The sequence below is a fragment of the Pleurodeles waltl genome, chromosome 5, assembly GCF_031143425.1.
Source record: "Pleurodeles waltl isolate 20211129_DDA chromosome 5, aPleWal1.hap1.20221129, whole genome shotgun sequence".
In the NCBI taxonomy this organism is placed as follows: domain Eukaryota; kingdom Metazoa; phylum Chordata; class Amphibia; order Caudata; family Salamandridae; genus Pleurodeles; species Pleurodeles waltl.
This window is the reverse complement of record NC_090444.1, coordinates 1798081049-1798106637: the sequence shown is the minus strand read 5'-3', so window position 1 is coordinate 1798106637 and position 25589 is coordinate 1798081049. Positions and strand designations below refer to the sequence as shown.

The 25589-nt window shown below is 48.8% G+C and overlaps 1 protein-coding gene across 3 annotated transcripts in view; it reads left to right on the top strand.

The window, feature by feature from the left end:
• Positions 1-25589, top strand: part of POLH (DNA polymerase eta) — a 76154-nt gene that overhangs the window by 14159 nt on the left and 36406 nt on the right. For all 3 annotated transcript variants that reach the window (XM_069236250.1, XM_069236249.1, XM_069236248.1), the window contains exons 4-7: positions 9-244; positions 1703-1872; positions 2693-2796; positions 10459-10578. In XM_069236250.1, coding sequence (XP_069092351.1) covers positions 9-244; positions 1703-1872; positions 2693-2796; positions 10459-10578 — 630 coding nt within the window. The remainder of the gene's footprint in view (positions 1-8; positions 245-1702; positions 1873-2692; positions 2797-10458; positions 10579-25589) is intronic.

Genomic DNA, 25589 nt, shown 5'->3' with positions numbered 1-25589 from the left:
TATATTAGGTACAGAGAGGCCAGCGTCGAAGTCATCGAGGTGATGTCCCGGTTTGCTGTGGTCGAGAGAGCGAGCATCGATGAGGCGTTCATCGACCTGACTTCTGCGGTGCAGGAGAGACTGAAACAGATGTCTGGACGTCCCGTCTCTGCATCCGCGCTGTCCCGCACCTACGTTCAGGGTTACCCAAGCAGCTCAGAGGAGGATGGCTGGAAAGAAGAGATCAGTGCTGCTGCCTCCAAAGGTAGCCTTTGCTTGGTCTCTCTTGAAACATTTCAGTGTAGTCAGGTCGATTCTTCCTCCTGGAAATTAAGGGACGCTTCTTAATAAATCTATAGCGAAAAACAGGTTGACTGTGAAGAAAGCAACAGTTGGTGCTTGTTAGTAAGGTAGCGCCTGCCAGTTCAGGGCTTGGTGGCAGGGACGAGGGCTCTTTTGTAGATGGACACCCAGAGCCTACTATGTTGTCAGCACAGTTGAATCCCACTCTCGTCTCCTTACACTGTTGGGTCATTGCTTCCCATTTCAGCCAGAGGACTTCCAAAAAGACTGACTGGGCTCTTTTGTTTGAGTTCTCAAGGAACTTTGCCATGCCACATTGAGTTCCATGGCCACATATTGAAAGTGAGGTGTCCGAATTTGTAGAAGCATTATGTTCTCATTGGCGCTTTTGTAAATCCCCCTTCTACCCTGATCATCTGAAGGAAGATGTGCCAGTTTGCCTCAATTCTCTTTGTTCTTCAGTCCATGTTAGTTGAGATAGAGATTTGCTTGAAAAGCTTGTGTTCGACACAGCTAGACTTGTTTTAACCCACTCTTATACACTTGCATTGTTTATGCTTCTAAGCAGTTATTTTTACTTAAAGAAATGGTGTCTTCAAAAACTGGAAGGCCTTTTTCTTTCACTGCTGGACGAGTTTGCACCAAGTTGCTGTTGGTAGTCACAGGTGCACTGTAGAAAAGAAATGTAATGGGTGGAATACTCGAATGAATCTTAGTCACTGGTAATTACTCTGGCTCTTACATGAAATATGTTTTGCTGTTTCACGAAAGAATTGAGGAAGCTCGTGTAAATCAGGATAGGCTGATGGAGACGGATAGGTGCGTAACAAAGACTAGCTAAGGGAAGGCGAGCATCTAGCATGTTCAGCTCCCTTCCTCATCATTGGATAAGTGATTAAGTCTAATTGGTGACTTTATGCAAAGAGCTTGGCATGGTTGAAGCCATTTTTTAGTAATACTGTCATCTACCCCTCCTTATGTAGAGGAAGCATTTTAAAGGTTAACTCTAGGACATTTTAGCTTCCAACAAGCTTGCCCCCTTCCAGGTTAAGGCTCCGGGGGACATGTTTGGAGCCAGAGATCCACAAATGGCTTAACTGAGTGGTTATTGGGTTCATAGGTTTTGTGGGCTTCTGAGAATGTCTGATTGTTAAAGAATTATGAGCTCATGGTCGATAAGATTTCCTCTGTTGGCCAGGCCACGGTCCTTAGGTTTATTGGCCACTGAAAAAGTGGAGACTCAGAATTGCAACTGAGAACATAAGAAAGTTCTGTGCGGACTATTATCGAGCTGTGTGGGAGGCTTACGTGACAAGAGAAGCCAGAAAAACAATAACTGCATGTTTCGTGTGCGTCCTAGAATCCCAGATCCCTGCATTGACTGGCTTCTCTGTTTTTGCTCTCTTCTGTCTCTGCCCAGAGGCGGTCCGGCAGCGCGGTGTCCAGCAGTGGTTGGACTCTCTCCCCTTCGGAGACGCCAGCAGCCCGGATCTGCAGCTGACCGTGGGCGCAGCCATCGTGGAGGAGATGAGAGCCGCCGTGGAGGCGGAGACCGGCTTCCAGTGCTCCGCAGGGATTGCGCACAACAAGGTAGCCCTTAACTTTGGTATTTCTGGACTCTGCCCGGTGGTGGGGATGAGAGCAGCGCGTGTTTCAGTTTCTACCCTGTGCAGCCAGGTACACAGGGTGCTCCGGCGTGTGTTCTGCAGGTGCTTTCAAACACACCAACACTGAGGCCCAGTGGCACACTAAAAGCAGCCGCCGATGAACTGTTCAGAGAATCATGGAGCAAGCAGGGGCATAGCTCCAGGGGGAGTGTTGGGGTGTTACAACCCCCCTAAAAATGTATTCTGCAGTAAATAGTTGGGTACAGGTGCTTTCAGTCGCTAATGCGAAGTGTTTGTTGGTTTTCACCTGAGATTTTTACATGTCCAGACTGACTAAAACAAACACACTCTGTTTAGGAGGCGTTAAAAATGTTGGTTAGTTTGAACAATATTGTGTTTTAAGCCCCTCTCTTTCCACTGCCCCTCGGGCCCCCTCTTGTCCTGCTGGGTGTTCGAACCCTTCATCTCTCGCCATGGGCCTGTCGTGGGCATGGTGACTGTTTTGCTGCAGTAAGATGTTCATGGGTAAGGCCTGTTGAATTTTTCAGGGTTTTGCCATCTCTGGTTAGAGGAAACCTTAAATCAATGCAAAAGGGAAACCCTCTGACACAAGCATGGAAATTGGAACCTGCGAAGAGGGATGTTTTTGGTGACAGGGCTGTCATGCCACAGCCTGATTTTCAGATAAGTAAATTTGGCTGCCTTACCAACCATGTCTGCCAACAGTAGATTAATAGAATGCACATTGGTGAATCATGACTGTAAATTTGTTGTTTATACTGTATGTACATTTCGCCTTTTAGATGTTGTCCAAATTGGCCTGCGGAATAAACAAGCCGAACCGACAGACACTGGTGCCAATGGGCTCGGTGCCCCAGCTTTTCGGCCAGCTCCCTGTCAGCAAGATGTGAGTCCGTGGCTGTGGGAGCCCTTCTGTTGTACATGTATCTATTTGTGACTTATACTGATTTCCTTCTCTTTCCTGTGGAGAACCGTGCTTTAAAGGTGCCGGTGCTCACAGGTACTGAGTACCGGCAGTTTTTATTTTTTTCACTCTGAGTACCGGCACTTCTCTGCTGCCAGGAGAGTACCGGTACTCCCGAAAGCTGCTAGTGCCGGTGAGCACTAGGCTCTCGGAGTTGAACCCGCCTCTGACAGCTAAGGTGCTTCTGTAGCTCTAAACTGACCCCCGCTGAGCTATTCGGGGGATTGTGTCTAATGTGTGGGTACTCACCATCACGCTGTGTTTCACAGAACAGGGTCCATTCAGGCCCTGTGCTGTCAATCCCATTTACACACTCGTGTGCTTTTGTGCAAACACAGGAATGGAGGCAGCCCCGCTGACAGTGACAACTAAGAAAGCCATGGAAGGAAAGTTTAAAATGGCTTTGATCCCACCGGAGTCTCTTGAACGATGGTCTGCTTATGTATGTGTGCTTGCCTACTTGTATGTGTGTGTCTTTGTGTGAGAGAAAGGCGAATTAAAGAGGGAGAGAATCGGAACACTGAGGACTGTGGAATGCTTTGTGTGTGCGCGCGTCTGCTTGTTTCTTCTGTGTGTGCACCTTCAAGAATATATAGTATTGTGCGAAACGACAGCAAATAACAGCATGGCATTACGATAAATAGCATTGTGTTTCGCTTTCATTTTGTGTAACGGGTTAGCTTGTTTTGTTTGTTTAAACACATTTCTCAAGGGCCGTGGTGCCGCAACTGGTATATGCCATAAAGTATCCTCCTGGCTTGCTCTTAGCTCCGCCCCTAGCCCCGCCCACCACCCTACTAGTTCATGTTAATGAGTACCTGCACTTACTTTTTCGCATTTAAAGCGCCGGTGGAGAGTGATGTTCGCAGCGCCCCCTCTGCCTGAGAGAGGCACTGTGGCATCATTTGGTGCCACCCCTCCATCAGACATGAAGTATTCTCAGGCTCCCTGTCTGGTCACATAAACACCTCCTGTGTTTTTAGAAAAGACAGTTTATTGTCATCAATAGAAATCGAATGTGAAAAATATTCAGTAGGGTTCAAGTCATCGGACATAATGTCCAGGACATCTCTGGAACACCAGCGCTACCTAAAACTAAAAACGATAACCTAAACGTTTTTTCCTTCTTTTTTTTTTTTACTTTTTTTTTTTTTTGGTAACTTTTTTTTTTATAAACTTTTTTTTAAATTAAAAAAACTTTTAAAATAATTTTTACAACGCAGGAACGAAGAAATGCATCAAGCGCAGTTTTAAAATACAGTGGTGCATCAACAGACTAATAAAATGTAGGAATCATCACAGAACACAAGTTACCAAATCTGCATACAATACTGTATGTCCCATTCCTCATGGTGGCACGTGGATATTGTCTGCGCCCCCCTCAAACGAGGAGCCTCTTCAATAGCCCATATCTCTAGCTGTATACACCTGAACTCCGCCCAGTCCCTCCAAATCTAAAAGTGCTTCAGTGGCCAGATCATGAATGCATCTTCAGTGTGGACGCCCATGGCCACAAATCATTAGTTTACTTTTAATTGCGGTTCCACGTGATAATTTCACACCCATAAATTACCCTAACATTAATCTTGGGAGATTTAATAGCGGAGTAATTATTTTCGGGTTTGATCGCCCATGTTTTGTCATTAATAACGGATGAATGTCATCGGTTTCATCCGTTATTATTTGTCGTTTTTTTATTTTGTCTGTAGATGGCGGTGTTGCACCACCAACTGTTCTGTTACTTTTTTGTTTCGGATTTTTTTTTTTCATTATTTGTGGGTATATAAGACCCTTATTCTCAATAAGTTTCCAAAGTTCCTATACACACGTGCGCACACATTTCATGTACTTATTTGGCGTATTCCCTTTTTCGCTTTATCCTTTTAGTTCTCCTACTCTTAACTACCCATTAACTGTGTTTTCCTAAACCCTAATACTCGCCTGTTCCTTTTAAAGTATTTTTTCTCTTTTTTTGTGCGTCCGCTATTTCTGTCCCTTTTTAAATGTTACTTAATTTTCTCCCTATTGTTGTTACACCTCGCAGGTGAGACTTAAGATCTAGTTCAATTGTGTTTTTGCAACAATTATACATTTTTCTATTTTGGATCAAAGTTTTCTAATGTAAGGACCACCACGTGCAATGCCTGAATGTTGCACGGGTGATTGGATGAATCATGTGTGTGGGTTTGTAGTGCACCCGAAGCTGCAGAGGAAGGGGGCGCTATACAAGGGGTGAGGCTAGAGCGAAGGCGCACCGCACGGGCAGGAGATGATGCAGGGCAAAGGGACCCGCAGCCGGGCATCCATCACAGGGGCGGTACTTGTTTGAAGAAGAAGGCTTACCCTTCACAGAGCTCTCGGGTTTCCCAGATCCATGCGTGAGCAGTTCATCCCATCCAGGTTTTTGCTTTGCCTTGCACCCTGGGACTTGGTCCCCGTTATCCCATCATAAAATGAGAGTACAGGCTCTAGAAATCCTAGAGTGTTTAGGGCGCACGTTTCATTGGGTGCAGACTTGGTCTGGGCGCCCTTAGCAGACGCCCCATAGCAGCGGGGCAGACCGGCTGTTTGAGGCACGGGGCATGTCTGGGGGTTCATGGCTCCGCTCTTGCTCCTTGCAGGGGGGGGGGCGGGGGCACATCTCTGGTGGCCTCTCTCTATCCACACCCGTAACACGGTACAGGCAAAGTGTTTCCCTCAGTAGCATTGGAGCCCCTCGCCCGTGCTAATGAAGGAATGCCCCCATAAAACCGTGGCATAGCTCTGTGTGCCGCCACAATCTGTATTACCGAGGGGCTGCTCAGGTTTCTTTTGCCCCCCATGTAGTACCAAAGGGCCTGTTGCGCCCCCTGAAATATGACCCCTTGCAGCAAATGATGAGCCAGCACTTTACCTTTCGCCGTCACTTCTAATGCTTTCATGTATTGGCCGGAGGGACATGAGCTCTGCCTCTGAGATTCAGATTCAGTCATTGTCAGTTGGCGTCACGCCGCACACGAATTCTCCCACAATAAACTAAACCGCGTTTTGGTGGCGATCAGATAATGATCATATCGAGGGCCACAAGTCCATGGAGAGTTCAGGTGAAGAGTAGACCCCCAGCCTTCCTCTCGGGCGTGCAGTGGGAGAGAGACCCACAGCTGTGCTGCTCGTTTGAGGGGGGTCCGTCTCACCCGAAGAGGTGATCATCCGATGGTGGTAAACATGCCACCGTGCATGTGCTAGGACACGGTGTGGCTGGCTCGTTAGAATCCTCATTGAACCATTTGTACTTTAGCATAAAATCTTGAACTCCGCGAGCTTTCAAACTGGGAGCCGGTACAAGGCTATCTGCACAAGTGTTGTTACATCTTTTCTTTTTGTTTTTTGCTTCAGGAAAAAAAGTATTTTCATGTCATTCTCAGCCACTTATAGTCAGCCAAGTTGGTAGAGGAGGGCACAAACAGAAGGCACGGACATGATCAAGTTTAGAATTTATTAAATCGCCATCCATGGTCAGATAGCGCTTTGCACAGTCCACGACTTAGAGAGCCCCTAGCACCGACTTCCATAACTGGAGGTATATTTTCACACTCGGACCCCAACATTTATTTTGTGGCAGCAAAGAATGGTTTTAGGGTGTGATGAAGCCGGGCCGGCAAATTGAGAATGTGGCAAGAATACACATTTTTTTTTTTATTTTTTTTTTTTAAGGACCATTCCCCTTAAACTCGGTGCTTTTCCAGCTGGAGAATCGTCCCTTAAAATCTCCTCTCGTCATTTCTGTGTTGTGACTGTGGGGGCTCCTCTTGTCATGAGAACTGTTCTCACCTAAGCGCCGCCCCTCAGCCTGCTAACATGCTTTGCCAGCAGTATATGTTCTTCCTATGATAATGACCTCTTATGAGCCAGAATCGCATTTTGTCTATCGTGGATCATGCAGTAGACCAGTGGTCCCCAAACTTTTTCGACCCGTGGCTCCCTCGACCTATTGGCCGTTGGCTGCGGCTCCCCACTGTGGTATTTTTGTTTTGGCGGGGGGGGGCTTGTAAGCCCGGCCTATGGAGTTCTTCCATTTTGTTCCCTCAAAAATACTTGGTAGGAACTATGAAGGTATTATAATCATAGATGTAGGAAAATAAAATAAAAATATAACAGTTGTTTAATAAAAAATAAAAAAACTTTCATTGGTTAAGACAGAAACAATGCTCTTCAGCACTGTGGTCCGCATAATGATTTTCTTTAAAACTATGTTTTGTTCCTTAAAAATTGCCTCCAGCACAGGGAGCTCTCTTTTAAGTCATTCTAGTAATTAAGGAGCTACTTTTGATATATAAGAATGCAGCTCCACTAATCAGCTCTACTATATTTCACTTTCAAATACTTTACTAAAGTACTTTAATAAATGTTCCAGCAGCCACCATTATCTTAACTCTGCTTCTGTCTCTTCTAGAGTCTTTGCACTCTCCTGTCTCAGACCTCAGTATTTGTCTACAGTCTCTGATTCCTTCTCACTATAGTCGTGTGTCACAGTTCGTGTCAATTCAGTTTTTATTATGGTACAAAACTCTGATGGAGGTCCACATAACACCATATCAAAAAAGTAAAAACACATTTATGCATGAAACCTGTTCCATACTATCATAGTTATAAGAACTTATTCATACACTACAAGAGATGTTAAAACGTCTTCCCACCAACTAACATTAACAAGACTAAAAACAGTGCCCTTCAGGATTAAATAAAATATATTATTAAAACAATACCACAATTTCCTTAAAAGTGACATCGTACATACTAAAGTCCAAAACGTGCCTCTGTTTTTATTTCTGCATTGCTCAAAATTTGTGTTAACTGTTCTGACAGATAGGAGCAATTCCTGTGCTATTTTGCATGTCGCACTGCCATCTAGTGGTACTAGAGGGAGTTTCATCTTAGCAAAACATGTTTGAAAGCCAGCTTGAAAAACGAAATAAATTGCACTCGGAATATTGAGGATTCACGTCGTGGCACCCTGGGTAGTTTTGGAGGCGCACCAGGGTGCCACGGCGCACAGATTGGGAACCTCTGCAGTAGATGGAAACAATGAACTTTGAAAGGGCCAAGAAACTTGCATTGGAGTTTATGTCTCGTAAGGCTGTCCAGTTCCATCAATTGTATAGTTACTTGAGTTTAAATCCCTTATGCGAAGGCATAGAGCAGAGGCAGTTTTCACCACCGCTGTGAGCTGAGCTTGCTTGCATTGCAGACATTCAGCAGAGGCAGCTGCGGGTCACAGGGCCTGGTCCATAGTGATGGAATGTAGCAAAGCTTTGCTTCCGGAGGCGGGACGGACTGTCCCATAGACCTGAGATTCCGCAGATCAGCTTTCAAAACGTGTCCCACACTGCTGAGGTGCTGTAGGCGAAGTGATCAGGCCTACACGGCGGCTCATACAGGTGGGAGCAGAAACTTGTCTCACTGCTGAGACGCAGAAGTGACCGTCTTATCTGTGATTAAGGGATCTATCCCATACTGCTTACAGCACAGAGGTCTTCAAACTGGGGGGCCTCAAGTGATCCTAGGGGGGGCGCCAACGTCTGGCCAAAAGAAATATTATACAGATAACATGCCTTTGTTTTAAGCAGGAGCATGTTATTGCAGTTTTAAAAAGGTAACAGTACTTAACTGCAATATTTAAATAGGTTTAGACCTATTTAAACATTGCCTTCTTTCTAAAATAATTGTGAAAAATTCTGGGGGGGAGGGGGGGCAATGATTTTTATTTTTCCACAGGGGGGGTGCGGCATTAAAAAGTTTGAAGACCCCTGGCTTAGAGGCATCTTTTACAGAGTGGGCAGATCTCCCCCTTCTGCAGAGATGCAGCTTTCACACGTGGGGACATAGGAGTGTGGCCAGCATTGCTGTGATGCAGTAGAGACTACTCACACTTGTGGGAGGAGAAGTTTGACTGGTATCTCTGAGATGCAGAGAGTGCTTTTAAAGATGCGTATGGAAGAATCAGCTCCATATCTAAGGGTTTTGAAGTGCTTCTGAAAATCTGTTGTGATTGGACAGTTGATTGGTGGATGCTGTTCTTTACCACTGCTGGTCTAGGCTATTCCACTCCAGGTGGGCACCATTGGTACATTTTGGCACCTGACTGCAGGGGTTGCTAAGTCAACCAGACGTGGCTTACTGTTGTAGTGAGTGGTTGAGGTAAAAAAACGAATTACCCTAGGGGAGCGTTGGAAAAGTTTCTTTCAGACTTCCAAAAAGTTCTTTAATGCAATATGGTTAGCAGGTTGTGCACAGACAAAAACGTCGAATATCAGTTTGCAAACAGTGGTATAACTTTAAAGAACAGTAAACAGTATCTGTCTTACTACAGGCACAAATAATATGCACAAAGAAAAGCAGTTGGTAAGATTTTCTAGGGCAGAAGTGGAACCAAAAATGTATTCCTGGCATTTACATGCTTCATTCTAAAATCTCATTATGCTCTAACCGCATCTAATCCTATGGGACAGTATTTCAGTAGTGTGGAACAGCTCTGGGCTCGTTCTTTTCTACCGGAGACTGTCATTGGGAAAGAGTTGTAGCTTACTTGCTGGAATACGCCCAGTGCTCTCATTTAATGACTTTAGTGACTGTTTACAAAACGGAATAACTGTGATTCTGTGACCATGCATGTGTATTTCCAGCCCAAACTGTCAAGGTCTTGCCCAAGTTTTCTAGGTGATACAAGTAGCTTAAAGGGAAGTTTCAAAAGTCTCTGCTCAGTTCAATGCAGACTATTGTCACCTGGTAGTTGGTTGGGACAACGGGTGTAGGTAGTCAGTATCTACTATGGAGTACCTGGAAAGTACCAAACTCTGTGGGCTTTAATCTAGAAATGGACCATTCACTATCAGTGTGTGACAATGGCATGGGCACTGGCTAGACCAGTACTTACTGTGGGCTAGGATGTAGGGTTACATTCTAACTGTGTCTTTAGGCAGACATCTCCTGGTATAGAACTGAGGAGATGTTTCAAACTGTTCAGAACCATAATAGAGATATAGTGAACCATTGTAACCTAGCTGGAAGGGTTAACAGGCAAAACCTCTGTCTTTTAGAGCTACATGATGGCACCAGAGAACCCAGGGATGGTGCAGGCTTGCCAACGCTGTCTTCCTTGGAGGCACAAGTACAGCTTCTGAAGGTGCTGATTTCCATTTGGTCTTCTATTCTGGACAACTGGAGCACAAGGGTCTGAGGAGCTCGGTGTGCCTGAGGCATCGAGTGTGCCTCGAGGCAGATGGGAATATGGTTTTAGCAGTCTGGGATCAACACTTCACCCTTCTGAAACCTACCAGCTCTGCTGACTGTTGTTCTTGGCTGCTTCAGGAGCCACCCTGTAAATTATGCCCCGTCTTAACATTTGCAACCCCAAATAACGGTTCCTGATATATTCTTTTTCTGTAGTTGAGTGTAGGGGCTGCGGTTTAGCTCACTTACTTAGTATCTCAGCAGCTTGAGTGTTGGCGGGAAAAAGTGAACTGCCTTGTTTTGCCCCTGACTGCTCCTTTCTGCACTTTTTTTCATCAGTGTCACGTTTTCCCCCCATTCTCTTTCACTCACTAGTCGGCACTTGGGAGGAAAGCTGGGCGTGTCCGTGTGTGAAGTCCTCGGGGTGGAGTACATGGGCCAGCTCACCCAGTTCAGCGAGTCACTGCTGCAGAGTCATTTTGGAGACAAGACCGGGTAGGTAAAAAGTGATTTATTTACAACCATACCTTTTATAACCTATGTGATTACATTTGTTTAGCATAAAATGAAATATATTCATTTAATTAGTTGTAAGGCCTGTATCTGAAAGAAGTTGCATGAATGCAGCCTTTGCCAGGGTTGCGAGCTAGGAGTACCACATAGGTGAGAGTGATGGCTTGATAATGTGCATTAAGGGAGCCATGTAGTCATTGACGTCAGAATCCACCTCAAACCGAGCCAGGCCTTGTCACACGGAGCTATTATAGACTCTTTGCTTTCGGTGATGGTTGTTTCTGCAGCGCTGCGTAGAGAGACCCGGGCTTTGGGTTATTGTGCGTACAGCTGAAATGGCCATTCATTATTGAACTGCATTTGTTTTCAGCATTGAATGTCATTCTCATTGTTCGTGTCTCATTTTCTTCCTGCACATTAAGCTCTCATTGACAATATCCTAATAATATTGAAACCATAAATGTAACTACAGTTCATTGTCGTTTCTGGTTCCAGTGATATGTCGAAGGCTGGCACATGTTTTGTTAGTTGAAGCAAGTAGCATGTTTGTTTTGTTTTTGTTTTAACATGGGAGGCTTTTCATTCCACTTGTCACCCCTTGCCTTTTCCTTCATTCCCCGTTCTCTGCACACTGCACCTCCCGTTTGCGGGATGTCACATCACTTTCCGGAAGTGCCTGTGCACAGCAGGGCACTTCTTCTGCTGAATAGTTAAGTTAATTACCACCGAGTGGTCCGGAGAGAGGTGGGGAGGGCCGGTTGCTGAAGGGGGCCAGCAAGACAGAAAATAAAGAAAACAGGTGGAGGCGGCACAAGAGGAAAACATAGAAGGCGGCAAGGCCAGCATGTGCAGGGCCTGGCATTACAGGGGGGGGAGGGGCGAGGGCTGGGCAGAGCAACACAGAGAAGATGAACACACAGTAGAAGGCACTTCAGCATGTCGGCAGTATTGGGGTTCAGTGTTCGTACACGGCAGAATCCCTGTGAGGCAGACATCTCATATGTACAATTCAGAAGGTCTTCTAACATGTATTCCCTGTTTTACTAAGTACTCCACGCCCTGCTGTTACACATCTGTGCTCTGTCAGCTGAGCCCAGCAGCTCTTCATGCTTGGTGGTGTCCCTGCTCATCAGTTACACCTTCCCTTCCTCTGCAGCCCTCGTCTTTGGGAGATTATATTGCCCTGGAGAGCTGGGTGGGCCCCTCCTGCTCAGGTTTTCATTTGATGATCATCCCTTTCCAATGCCACCACTCCAAACATATCGGACCACTTGTCCCTCAGGAGGAATCAGATCACTATTTAAACCGTTGGGTCTCACTTTTGGCTTCTCAAATTGCCGCCTGCGCTCCCCAAACTTTACTATAAACAAAATATTGATCAACGCAGAATGAAACCTAAATCAGATGAAGCTTTGACTTTCCGACCCTCAGCATCGACTTGCACCGTGGCTTGTTAGTTTCTTCTTTAGTAATTCAATATCACCGCTCGGCCTTTGAAAAAAGAGAGATTCGCATGTGAGGTTGGAAGAGAGCAGGGACCGACCATAAGATCTGCCCATTTAGTGTGATGCTCGTCTAGTAAAGCGCAGGCCACGGAGCAGCGCCTGGGTACCACAAGCACGCTGTGCATGGCCTCCTAGTAATGGGGGATTCGAACCGAAGTGAATCTTTTACTGCGCTTACAGCTCCTAACTGGAGATGCTCCTAAAAGACTGTAGCGCTCGCCCATCCATGTGACAAGCTTCATTACCCGGCCCTTCCCTGCCGTGCTTTCCAAAAGGTAGCAACCCTCAGAAGGGAGATTAAGTGTAGTGCAAGACCCTCTCTGTTAATGTAAGAAGATGGTACCCTTCCCTTGTTTGCCAAGGTAAATGCATGATCCATATGTTCAAAGTGACCTTAGTATGTCCTCCAGGTGACAATATCTAGCCTCTCGCTCGCCCCTCTAGTGATTATTACGGACTATGGCTGGCTCTTTTGGAATACTTCACCCTCCTATGGTGCTTTGAGTTGGCATCAAAGACTTGCACAGGTGTTAAAATACCTCTTGATACATTGGCCCCTATATTCACACACAGTGAAGGTCGATGTCCACTCTGAGCCAGAATCTATTTACTTGACGTAAATGTGGAGCAGATAACATTATCTTATAAGCAAACCAGAGAATTTTAGTCTTTTCAGGCCAATAAATGTTACTGTTTAATCTTTTTTTAGGGTCGAGCCTGCGAGTGCATGTGCTAGCGCATGCAACTCGCTTGCAAGACCATCTTATACAGAAAAGGGCTTGGAGCCCGCCTGTTGCTTCACGTCGCTCTTCATTAAAGCCTCCTTACTTGGTCAGTGCTGGCCAAACATTCCGATCCTTTCTGTGGAGCAGAGACCAAGCACAGATTAATCGAACTTAATCGGTGCCCGTCCACTGCTCCTGACTGATGTTACTAGTTCTTCCTCTCTCTCCTATTCCCGTTGCCTGCTTCCCTCCATTGCTTGTTCCCTGTTTACGTTGAGCATAGCAACGCGCAGGCGCTGCTTTTCTGACGTGTTGGTAGCTAAGTGGGCTTCTAACCACGCCCACCTCACTCCCATCGCTTTTACTCATTCATGGGCTTGCCTTTCAAAAATCCTTTGACTTTAGTAAATGCTTTACGTTTGTCCATTCTTGGGGCAGTTTGGTTACCATCTTGGTGACCAACCCTGTTACATAGATAATTGCACGTTTGCCGATATGGTTGACTTAGAGCGAACTTCTTTTCCCTTTTGTGTCTCCTTCTCCCTCATGCTCATGGCGGCCGTGGCACTTTGAATCAGCTCGCTTATGTCAACTGTTTTACCTTTCATTTTCTATGTATGTGGCAAGAAACGTAGAGTTAGGAAATTATAACTCTAATGGCTCTAACTCAAGAAAACACAAGACCCATTGCATTGCAAATGCTTGGTTTTCTTATCTACCCCACCGGTTCCCTCCCTCTCTTTGCTCTCTTCCAGTGCTCATTTCACTCTTTCATACCCGCCGTGCACCTTCTTTGCCTGTCCACTAAGCCCCCTCCACCGCTCATCCGTGTCCCTCTCGCGCTCGCTCACGTTCCACCTACGCCTTCACTTCCGTCTGCCCCACACTGCTTTTCTACTACTCCTTTTCTTTCACCCTAGTCTGGGTTCTGTCATCCATTCCTTTCTTAGCTCGTTCCCCTCCTCCTCTTATTTTCTGCTCTCCCACCCCATCTTTTTTGCCATAGCTCCCTGCTCTTTGCACTGTGCTGCTAGTAATGCCCGGTGCAGGCTGTCCCCGTCCCTTCATCTCCCACCTCGATGCCTGTGATTCATGCTCCCAGGGTCGTCTGCCCTTCCTACGTCACCACCGCCCCCATTGCTGCAGGAGATGCCCTCGCCCATTGCTGTAGGAAGTGGCCCATAGCAGCCAACTGTGCCCCCTCCTCCGCCGCAACAGGTAATATCACCCCACCCCTTCCCTCCATGTGTCCCTCCCCACTGCGGTCTGTGCTCTAATGCTAAATCTCCCAGCAAGAACATTGTGTTCTGCTCCTCTCCTCACATGTCCTGGAAGCAGAGCCCAGTGTTCGCCGGGCATCCCTCCCCCGCCCCATTCCTGCTTTCCCGTCTTGCTGCACAAGACATTGTGTGGACGTGGCAGGCATTGCCACATTACATATATAGGATGCATGGAATGTCAGTCTCCCCAGTGACCAGTATGTTAGTGCGCAGGATATGTAAATCTGCGCGTTGTAAGGCCCACCGTCCCTCAGCCAGCACGAGGCGCAGCCTTGCTTTGAGTTTACTCTGCCAAACGTGGCCCCCTGGGAGTGCGAATGCTGCGCCTCGACTTTCTTTCACTAACTACTCTTCTTCCCTCCAACCTTGACCCCAGCCTTGGGCTCCTTCCCTCTATCCCTGTCGTTTGTCCTTCGCTCCCAATCTGCAAACCCCCATCCCCATCCCTTACACCCACTCTGCCTTACCTCACAACCTGCCACTCACCTCACAACCTGCCGCCAGACCTCCTCACCTGCCACTCACCTCACAACCTGCCATCAGACCTCTTCACCTGCCACTCACCTCACAACCTGCTGCCAGCCCTCCTCACCTGCCACTCACCTCACAACCTGCTGCCAGCCCTCCTCACCTACCACTGACCTCACAACCTGCTGTCCGACCTCCTCACCTGCCACTCACCTCACAACCTGCCGCCAGACCTCCTCACCTGCCACTCACCTCACAACCTGCCGCCAGACCTCCTCACCTGCCACTCACCTCACAACCTGCCGCCAGACCTCCTCACCTGCCACTCACCTCACAACCTGCCGCCAGACCTCCTCACCTGCCACTCACCTCACAACCTGCTGCCAGCCCTCCTCACCTACCACTGACCTCACAACCTGCTGTCCGACCTCCTCACCTGCCACTCAACTCACAACCTGCCGCCAGCCCTCCTCACCTACCACAGACCTCACAACCTGCTGCCAGTGCCACTCACCTCACAGCCTGCTGTCAGGCCGCCTCACCTACCACTGACCCCACAACCTGCTGCCAGACCTCCTCACCTGCCACTCACCTCACAGCCTGCTGTCCGACCTCCTCGCCTGCCACTCACCTCACAGCCTGCTGTCCGACATCCTCGCCTGCCACTCACCTCACAACCTGCTGCCAGACCTCCTCGCCTGCCCTCACCTCACAGCCTGCTGTCCGACCTCCTCGCCTGCCACTCACCTCACTACCTGCTGCCAGCCCTCCTCACCTGCCACTCACCTCACAACCTGCTGCCAGCCCTCCTCACCTGCCACTCACCTCACAACCTGCTGTCAGACCTCCTCACCTACCACTCACCTCACAACCTGCCGCAAGACCTCCTCGCCTGCCACTCACCTCACAGCCTGCTGTCAGACCTCCTCACCTACCACTCACCTCACAACCTGCCGCCAGACCTCCTCACCTGCCACTCACCTCACAACCTGCTGCCAGCCCTCCTCACCTGCCACTCACCTCACAGCCTGCTGTCCGACCTCCTCGCCTGCCACTCACCTCACAGCCTGCTGTCCGACCTCCTCGCCTACCACTCACCTCACAGCCTGCTGCTAGCCCTCCTCACCTGCTACTCACCTCACAGCCTGCTGTCCGACCTCCTCAACTGCTACTCACCTCACAGCCTGCTGTCCGACCTCCTCAACTGCTACTCACCTCACAGCCTGCTGTCCGACCTCCTCGCCTGCCACTCACCTCACAACCTGCTGTCCGACCTCCTCACCTGCCACTCACCTCACAACCTGCTGTCCGACCTCCTCGCCTGCCACTCACCTCACAGCCTGCTGTCCGACCTCCTCGCCTGCCACTCACCCCACAACCTGCTGCCAGACCTCACCTGCCACTCACCGCACAACCTGCCGCCAGACCTCCTCACCCGCCGCTCACCTCACAACCTGCCGCCAGACCTCCTCACCCGCCACTCACCTCACAACCCGCCGCCAGACCTCCTCACCCGCCACTCACCTCACAACCTGCCGCCAGACCTCCTCACCCGCCACTCACCTCACAACCTGCCGCCAGACCTCCTCACCCGCCACTCATCTCACAACCTGCCGCCAGACCTCACCTGCCACTCACCTCACAACCTGCTGCCAGACCTCACCTGCCACTCACCTCACAACCTGCTGCCAGACCTCCTCACCCGCCACTCACCTCACAACCTGCTGCCACTGCCACTCACCTCACAGCCTGCTGTCCGACCTCCTGAACTGCCACTCACCTCACAGCCTGCTGTCCGACCTCCTCGCCTGCCACTTACCTCACAACCTGCTGTCCGACCTCCTCACCTGCCACTCACCTCACAACCTGCCGCCAGAACACCTCACCTGCCACTCACCTCACAGCCTGCTGCCAGCCCTCCTCACCTGCCACTCACCTCACAGCCTGCTGCCAGCCCTCCTCACCTGCCACTCACCTCACAGCCTGCTGCCAGACCTCCTCACCTACCACTCACCTCACAACCTGCCGCCAGACCTCCTCACCTGCCACTCACCTCACAGCCTGCTGCCAGCCCTCCTCACCTGCCAGTCACCTCACAACCTGCCGCCAGCCCTCCTCACCTGCCACTCACCTCACAACCTGCTGCCAGCCCTCCTCACCTGCCACTCACCTCACAACCTGCCGCCAGACCTCCTCACCTGCCACTGACCTCACAACCTGCTGCCAGCCCTCCTCACCTACCACTGACCTCACAATCTGCTGTCCGACCTCCTCACCTGCCACTCACCTCACAACCTGCCGCCAGAACACCTCACCTGCCACTCACCTCACAACCTGCTGCCAGCCCTCCTCACCAGCCACTCCCCTCACAACCTGCCGCCAGACCTCCTCACCTGCCACTCACCTCACAACCTGCTGCCAGCCCTCCTCACCTACCACTGACCTCACAACCTGCTGCCAGCCCTCCTCACCTACCACTGACCTCACAACCTGCTGTCCGACCTCCTCACCTGCCACTCACCTCACAGCCTGCTGCCAGCCCTCCTCACCTGCCACTCACCTCACAGCCTGCTGCCAGCCCTCCTCACCTGCCACTCGCCTCACAGCCTGCTGCCAGCCCTCCTCACCTGCCACTCGCCTCACAGCCTGCTGCCAGCCCTCCTCACCTGCCACTCACCCCACAGCCTGCCGCCAGACCTTCTCACCTGCCACTCACCTCCCAGCCTGTCGCCTGACCTCACCTGCCACTCGTCTCACAACCTGCCGCCAGACCTCCTCACCTGCCACTCGCCTCACAACCTGCCGCCAGAACACCTCACCTGCAACTCACCTCACAACCTGCTGCCAGCCCTCCTCACCTGCCACTCACCTCACAGCCTGCTGCCAGAACACCTCACCTGCCACTCACCTCACAACCTGCCGCCAGACCTCTTCACCTGCCACTCACCTCACAACCTGCCGCCAGACCTCCTCACCTGTCACTCACCTCACAACCTGCTGCCAGCCCTCCTCATCTGCCACTCACCTTACAGCCTGCTGCCAGACCTCCTCACCTGCCACTCACCTCACAACCTGATGTCCGACCTCCTCACCTGCCACTGACCTCACAACCTGCTGTCCGACCTCCTCACCTGCCACTCACCTCACAACCTGCCGCCAGAACACCTCACCTGCCACTCACCTCACAGCCTGCTGCCAGCCCTCCTCACCTGCCACTCACCTCACAGCCTGTCGCCTGACCTCACCTGCCACTCGCCTCACAACCTGCTGCCAGACCTCATCTGCCACTCACCTCACAACCTGCCGCCAGACCTCCTCACCTCACAACTGCCGCCAGACCTCCTCACCTCACAGCCTGCCGCCAGACCTCCTCACCTGCCACTCATCTCACAGCCTGCTGCCAGTCCTCCTCACCTGCCACTCACCTCACAGCCTGCTGCCAGCCCTCCTCACCTGCCACTCACCTCACAACCTGCTGCCAGACCTCCTCACCTGCCACTCACCTCACAGCCTGCCGCCAGACCTCCTCACCTGCCACTCACCTCACAGCCTGCCGCCAGACCTCCTCACCTGCCACTCACCTAACACCATGCCGTCAGACATTGTCTCCTGCCACTCACCTCACAACCTGCTACCAGACCTCGCCTCCCAGCCTGCCGCCAGACCTCCTCAACTGCCACTCACTTTTTTTCAAACCCTACTACTGAAATTCCTGTGCCTCCTTTACATTGTCCAACGGCTTATCTGCTACACAGCCTTGGCCTTTCCTCCCCCTTGCATTCTCTGCCACCCTTGCCTACATCATTTGGTGGCCCTACTGAATTCTTTTCCCTGCCTCTCACTATGTGTCCTTCCATTCCTCCTGTTCTTTCATTTCCCATACTCTGCTCTCCACTCTTGATTGAGCAGGCGCCACTAATCGATGCTGCATGATCTCCAGTTTTACAGACCATGACAGCGTGACCTTGATATGTAGTAGAATAAGTTAACCATGGAGGTTGTCATTCTGCTGGTCCAGGCTCAGTGGTGTTATACCTCATTGCACAAAAGGTGCAAGGCTTCCTCCTTTGTGGGGACGGTGACCTTCCTAGGATGCAGAAAACCCATGCTTTGAACCGCTACCCTTCAGCGCCATTTCTGATCTATGTTCAGTGCTTCCTCCATCATCCCTACATTGCCGCCGTGTGTTATCTTGGTTCAAAGCCCCACTCAGCTGATGCCCTAAATGATCGTAGTTGCTAGTGCTCCCATGTCAAGGTATGTGACTTCAACGCACTTTAAGCTTTGGTCACAATTGTTTTATGTTCTGCAATATGTTGCTTCACTCTTCCTAATAGCATGGTATTCAAATTCCCAGGATGCAAGTTACTTTTGGATTGAAAACCCCGACCGAATAAAAGTGTGAATTACTGCAATGAGCCATTTGGTGATATCTATGTCATAATTTTAATTTGAAGTTCTTATCACCCCATGGCAGTGTAATGTAGGCAGAGGTGGGTGAAAAGAAAATGAAAAGTCAATTTTGCCTGTTTTGCAATTTCCTGCAGAGCGAAACTGGCTATAAAAACATCCCACTTTAGCTCTGTAATTATGGGTTAATGACCAAATCGTCTCGGCCTTACACCCAGCATAATGGGTATTAAAAAATGCCCAGTCACCCAAAGAGACCCGATATACTTTACGTCTCAGCCTGCAACACAACTGTTGAACCTTTTTCAGCCTGGATTTTAAGTTGTTAAAAATTTGCTTCCAAGATGCACCTCACATTTTCCAGTCAGCATATGTTAGCTAGTCCTTATTTCATGCACCCAGTCCTCTTATGATACCTTATGTCTGGCTTTTGTCTGATATCCAGCAGCACTCTTCCACTCAACAAATCATCACACCCCATGTGAGGTACATGCCCAAGAGGTCATCTTCAGGTAGAACATGCTGAACAAAATCCTTCCATCTTGTGTTCAACATGGTACCAACGCCAGATAGTGATGAAAGGGCTGTCTAACACCACTGGTGGACACCACCCCAACATGCACCCTAGGAGCACTCAAGTAAAACAGCATAAATGTACCTGATGGCCGTTCTGCACAACACTGCAGCACAATTACCTACACTTATTGTGATATCTCTGAAAGCACTGTGACCGTGTACCAAACAGACCACCCAATCACAGGGAAAAAATGAGGTCCTTGGACCTTCACATACAGCACTACAAAGATCTCCCAAGACAAAGCTGCTTTCACTTTTCGTACTAATGTACACAAACCACTTGTACACTAAAGACTGAACAAGTTCTCTGCTAACTTCTCACAACTGTAAACCAATTACCAGACATTGTCGATTCAAGGCACTACCCCATTCGCACAGAAGGATAATAATGGTAGGAAGCGCTATACAAATGCCTGTAACTTGTGTGTTTCCAGGCCCGGGCTTTTACTAACCTAATGTAATCTGTGTGTTATGGTCTTGATTTGCTTTCATCAAACTAATTAACATTCCTGATAACAACAATAAACCTGTTAGCAGTGATTTTTACATCGAGGCGCAAGCGCTATGACCTGTTGTAATCATCTGTGGGCTTTTAACCACGCCCACCGAACGCCCATCACCATCACTCGTTCGTGGGCTTGCCTTTCAAAAATCATTTGTTATCATTGGTAAATGCTTTACGTTTATCCCTTCTTGGGGCGGTTTGGTTACCGCCTTGGACATTGACCCTGTTACATGAATAATTCCACAATTCCCGATACGTTTGAATGCGAGCGAACTACTTTTTCCATTTGTGTCTCCCCTTTGCGCTTATGCTTATGGCGGCCACTGCGCTTCGAATCGGCTTGCTTATCTCAGCTGTTTTACTTTTAATTTTCAAACAAGAAAAGTCCAGGTAGGAATTTACAACATTAACAGCTCTAACTAGAGCAAACGCGAGACCTGTTGCATTGCAAATGCTTGTTCTTGTTTTTTCTGCCTCCGCTTCTGTTTCACTGGACATGACTCTTATCTATGTTTTTATCCTGCTCCATCACAGTCTCTGTGTTGTTAACCCCATCCTCACACCCTTTTTTTTTTTTTCTTGCATGTCTGGTCTGTTTTTGCGTTTCCTGTCTCCACTTGTGCATGCAGTGTCTGTCTTTTTCACTGTCTCTCTGCCTTTTTTATGCTTTGCCCCTCTTTCTCTCTCTTCCATGCCCTCGTCTCTGCCTCTTTATGGCCTGTGGACCTCCAGCCAGAATAAGAACAAATGCAGAAACAGCGTTCACATGCAGCGACTGCACGCAGAACCCAAATCCTCCTGGGGTTAGGGCTGCAAAAAATGAGCAAAATGGCCTCTTCTAACAATCAGAGGCCATTCACACAGACTCGCCTCTGTAAGTCTTCCATTCCCCACTCACTGCCACCCTTCCCAGTGTCTCCCCCGCTCCCTGCTGCCCTTTCTCTCCTGCCCACACCAAATCCCTGCCCCATTGCTTTCACCCCCTCCCTATGTCTGCTTGCAGTTTTATATAGCTGGAACGTGACCCAGGTTCTTTACATGAGCACCAGTTATATTACACAAGGTCACATTCATTTCTTAGGTGCGGGGACATTAATATACTATCTATATATGTACTTAATTCTGCTCTTATACCTAGGGGTAACTGGTGTTACTGTGGCACGACGCCCCTGGGGAATTCATGTGCTAGCTCATTCTCTGTGTAACTGCTACTTTTGTTTTGAGAGGTAACCCCAGGTGTTTTAACCACGTCCCTGATGTGGTAAAACTGAGTCAAGAAAGCGGCTATAGCACTAAAAACCTAAAATTCGGCCAGGAATGAAAATGTGTGCTAATCCAGATAGCACACATTATTTCACTTTTGCACAAAACTGCAAATAGCCATGAAGAGGCTTGGCAGAAGTATAATAGACTTTTAAAATAATTTTTAGAAGAAAGGGAGACTTGGTGTAGTCTCCAGTGTAGTTTATATAGCTTAATGTGCAGATAGATTTAAAGCCTCATCTAGTTGATCTTAGAGCAGGACTCAGTCCTACAGTGTAGGCAAGATTTCACAACTCTGCTCTGGAGTGGAGAGGTATTCCTACCGCAGTTCAAGCTTTACTGATAAGATCGGCGCGCACTTAAGAACCTAATCATTTCTGATGTTCAAAGTGGCTGTATGTGCTGTGTTGAAAGCAACACTCGCAGCAGTAACTTCTCTAGCGAGCTGAAGGAAAGTCTACGTTCTCCAAAAGCAGTAGTTGGTCAGAAGTGGAAAAACACATTCAAGCACCAAACCGGACAGTGGTATGTCCCAAAGCAAGCTAGATTTCCATGTTGCAAGGCCAATCTCCGCGCACAGAGATAAAAAATCATCAGTGTTCCAGTTACCACCATTCACTTGTCACATCGGTTACCAGTGGTGCCGGTTACAGACACCGCCAGTCCACAGTCATCCCCTCTGAAATTCAGTACCTCTGCCTCCAGTTGCATCCAGTAACAGTACCCCCACTCACCATCAGTACCAGCCAGGATCACCAGTCACCTTAACCATGACCACAAGCCATCATTGCTACAAGCGTCTATACCACTGTTCCTCCAGATGTACCACTGTTTATGTGGCCATCAGTATCAGTGCCCAAGTCACCATCACCAGTGTCACAACCCACTAAGACTGCTAGTGCCACTGTCACTCAGTACTAGGAAACCCAGTGCCCTCAGTTCAGGTGCCCCAGTCATCATTACCAGTATCTACGGCAACCTGCAGTACCAGAGTCGCCATTCTTGATCAGTACCTTTGTCATTATCATGTGAGTACCGACACTTATAAGTACCAATGCCACCAGTCACCATCAGTGCGACAATGTACGATATATATATTGTAACGAGTCCTGAGGTTTCCTTACCAGTGGACAGGGGCTTGCTTTAGCAATCCCAAGTTGCTCTTTTTTGGGGTAGTGTGATCGAGCAGTCTTAGGCTCATCAGTGAGGAGTGTGAGACATCTGCAAATACACACAGTGTCAATAAATGAGGCACACGAGTAAAGAAGGAGATTCACACCAGTTTTACAAAAATAACAAGTATCTTTATATACTTTTAAGCACCAGAATCAATACCATCAGGTAAGTACGTTTTGCAGGAAAATTACTTTCAGGTTTCAAAAGTCAACCGTGCATTTTTCAGAAGCAGCAATGTTATCCTATGAAGGAAAAATAGCAATGTCTTCAGGTATAGTACAGCAATTTACAGGACCAGCCTCCTGGACTTAAGGTCAGTATTGGGGTAGGATAAAGGTAACACCAATTGGTCACATTGGGCGGACTGGGGCGGCCGGGAACAGAGTTGTAGTACATTATCAGGTGCCCAGTGTTAGTCAATGGGGATCGGTCCGGGTGAAAAGAGGCTGTGGGTTTGGACTAGGAGTCCAGTCGAGGTGAACCAATGGATGGGTTCAAATCTTGAGATGCTCAAGGCGGTGGATACACCTTAGGTCCTTTTCTCCTAGGGCCGGGGCGCCAAATGCAGAGGTGTTTTGAGGCGTCATGTTTTCTCCACCTGAGCACTCGCGGTTGAGGGGGCCTGCGGGAAGAGGCTACAGGCAGCATTGGTGAGTCCACAGTGGGCAAGTCCAAAGTGGGCTTGGTCTCTGGAGGGCTGTGGGACCACCCTAGCACGTTTGGTCTACTTCAGCTCGGGCTGTGCAGCACAGGTGCAGTGGTGCTATGAGGTGTCAGGTTTTCAGCGGTCCAGAGTCCTCACAGTTCTTCTGGGGTGCCTGCAAGGTGCAGGGAAGCAGCTGTGCTGCTCTAGGGGAGTTCCTGGGTCATTATTGAAGGCAGGCAGTCCTCCCAGGCTTTTGGAGGCACAACATCTTGCAGGATGAGACAACTTTGGCGTAAATCAGCGGGAACAACCGACAGGCTAGCAGAGCTGGGGCCAAGACAAGTGCTTCTTCCTCAGTCTTTGCTTTCGCGGCTCTTGAGTATCCTTCTTCGTAGGTCAGCAGGATTCTGCTTTCCTGGTGCCAGGCTCTCCTAAATATTTAATTTAGGGGTGTTTAGGGGAATGTAGCGTAGTAGCCAATGGGCTACTTCCCCCTGGGGTCACTACACTCCTTATATGACCACTTCTTGTGGGAAGTGAGCATAACCCTGTCCCAGATTTCCTAATTCTTCCATCACCAAGAAGGCAGATTTCTAAATGTTGTGTCCAAATCAGGCAGCTCACCTTAGGGGTGGGACTGACCTGAGGGGTGGGCACACCTCTCTGAATACTACATTCCCTGCCTGTCCAGGTGACAAATTGGCCCTGGGACAAAGAGAGGTTGGCGTCTCTCCTGTGAATGAATCTGCAAACCAAGGGTGATGGGCTTCTTTGAAGCCGCCTGCCTTCGAATGCATATTCACAGGTCATCCTGTTGGGTGGGGTGTGTAGACACCTCACTGAGCAGGCTTTGTGTCTGACCGCCTGAGAGCAAAGGCTCTCACCTTTGCGGGTCAGAAGCATGTCTGGTGGTGGCCGGCAGGCTAAAACTAGTCAGTCCGCACACTGGTAGTTAGTAGGTTTTCAGGGCGCACCTCTAAAGTGCCCCCTGGGTGCATGTAGCAATAAATCCATCACTGGAATCAGTGAGCGTTTATTAATATGAGAGATTTGATACCAAACATCCCTATTTGCAGTGAAGCTCTCATTTAGCTGGGGAGCTCGTAGTGACCAGTGTTCAACACGTACTTAAAGTAGCTTCCCTGTCCACTCACTGTTTCTAAGAATCGACATAGCAGGGGCATATCTGCTTGTGCAGATATATCCTCCCAAGTAATATAATGTACCCTACTGTAGGACCTGTAAGGCCTGCTGCTGGTGTGACTTACATATATTGCATGCAGTTTTAGGGACATGGCACACAGGGTTTGTGCCTTGTTGTGTTTTCACTTTTACCTGCACCTAGACACTCAACGTGCAATAACAGTCTGCATGTGCTAGGTGAGGGGTCCCTGAAGATGGCACAAAACATGCTGCAGCCCTTGGGAAACCCTGTTTGGTGCCCATGCCATAGGCCCATGGAATACCATTTACTAGGGTATACAGGGGTGCAAAGGTATTGCCAATTGCGGAACCATTGCTTTGTTTTAGGGAAGGAGATCTGGCACTTGGGACCTGGTTAGCAGGAACCCAGTGCACTCTCAAAATTGCATCAACTACCAGGCAAAAAGTGGGGGTGACCATGTCAAAAAGGGGCACTTTCCTACAAATGACCCCTAGTCTTCATCAGTACCACAGTCCACACTGCTCATCGGTACCACTCTTCACAGTCACTGTAGGAAGTTGGCTCTGTATGCACTATTTCAAAGTAAGGAATAGTATGCACAGAGTCCAAGGGTTCCCCTTAGAGGTAAGATAGTGGCAAAAAGAGATAATACTAATGCTCTATTTTGTGGTAGTGTGGTCGAGCAGTAGACTTATCAAAGGAGTAGTGTTAAGCATTTGTTGTACATACACACAGGCAATAAATGAGGAACACACACTCAGAGACCATTCCAGGCCAATAGGTTTTTGTTATAGAAAAATATATTTTCTTAGTTTATTTTAAGAATCACATGTTCAAATTCTACATGTAATATCTCATTTGAAAGGTATTGCAGGTAAGTACTTTAGGAACTTTTAATAATCACAATAGCATATATACTTTTTACATAAAACACATTTAGCTGTTTTAAAAGTGGACACAGTGCAATTTTCACAGTTCCTAGGGGAGGTAAAGTAATGTTAGTTCTTGCAGGTAAGTAAACCACCTACGGGGTTAAGATTGGGGTCCAAGGTAGCCCACCGTTTGGGGTTCAGAGCAACCCCAAAGTTACCACACCAGCAGCTCAGGGCCGGTCAGGTGCAGAGTTCAAAGTGGTGCCCAAAACGCATAGGCTTCAATGGAGAGAAGGGTGTGCCCCGGTTCCAGTCTGCCAGCAGGTAAGTACCCGCATCTTCGGAGGGCAGACCAGGGGGGTTTTGTAGGGCACCGGGGGGGGACACAAGCTCACACAAAAA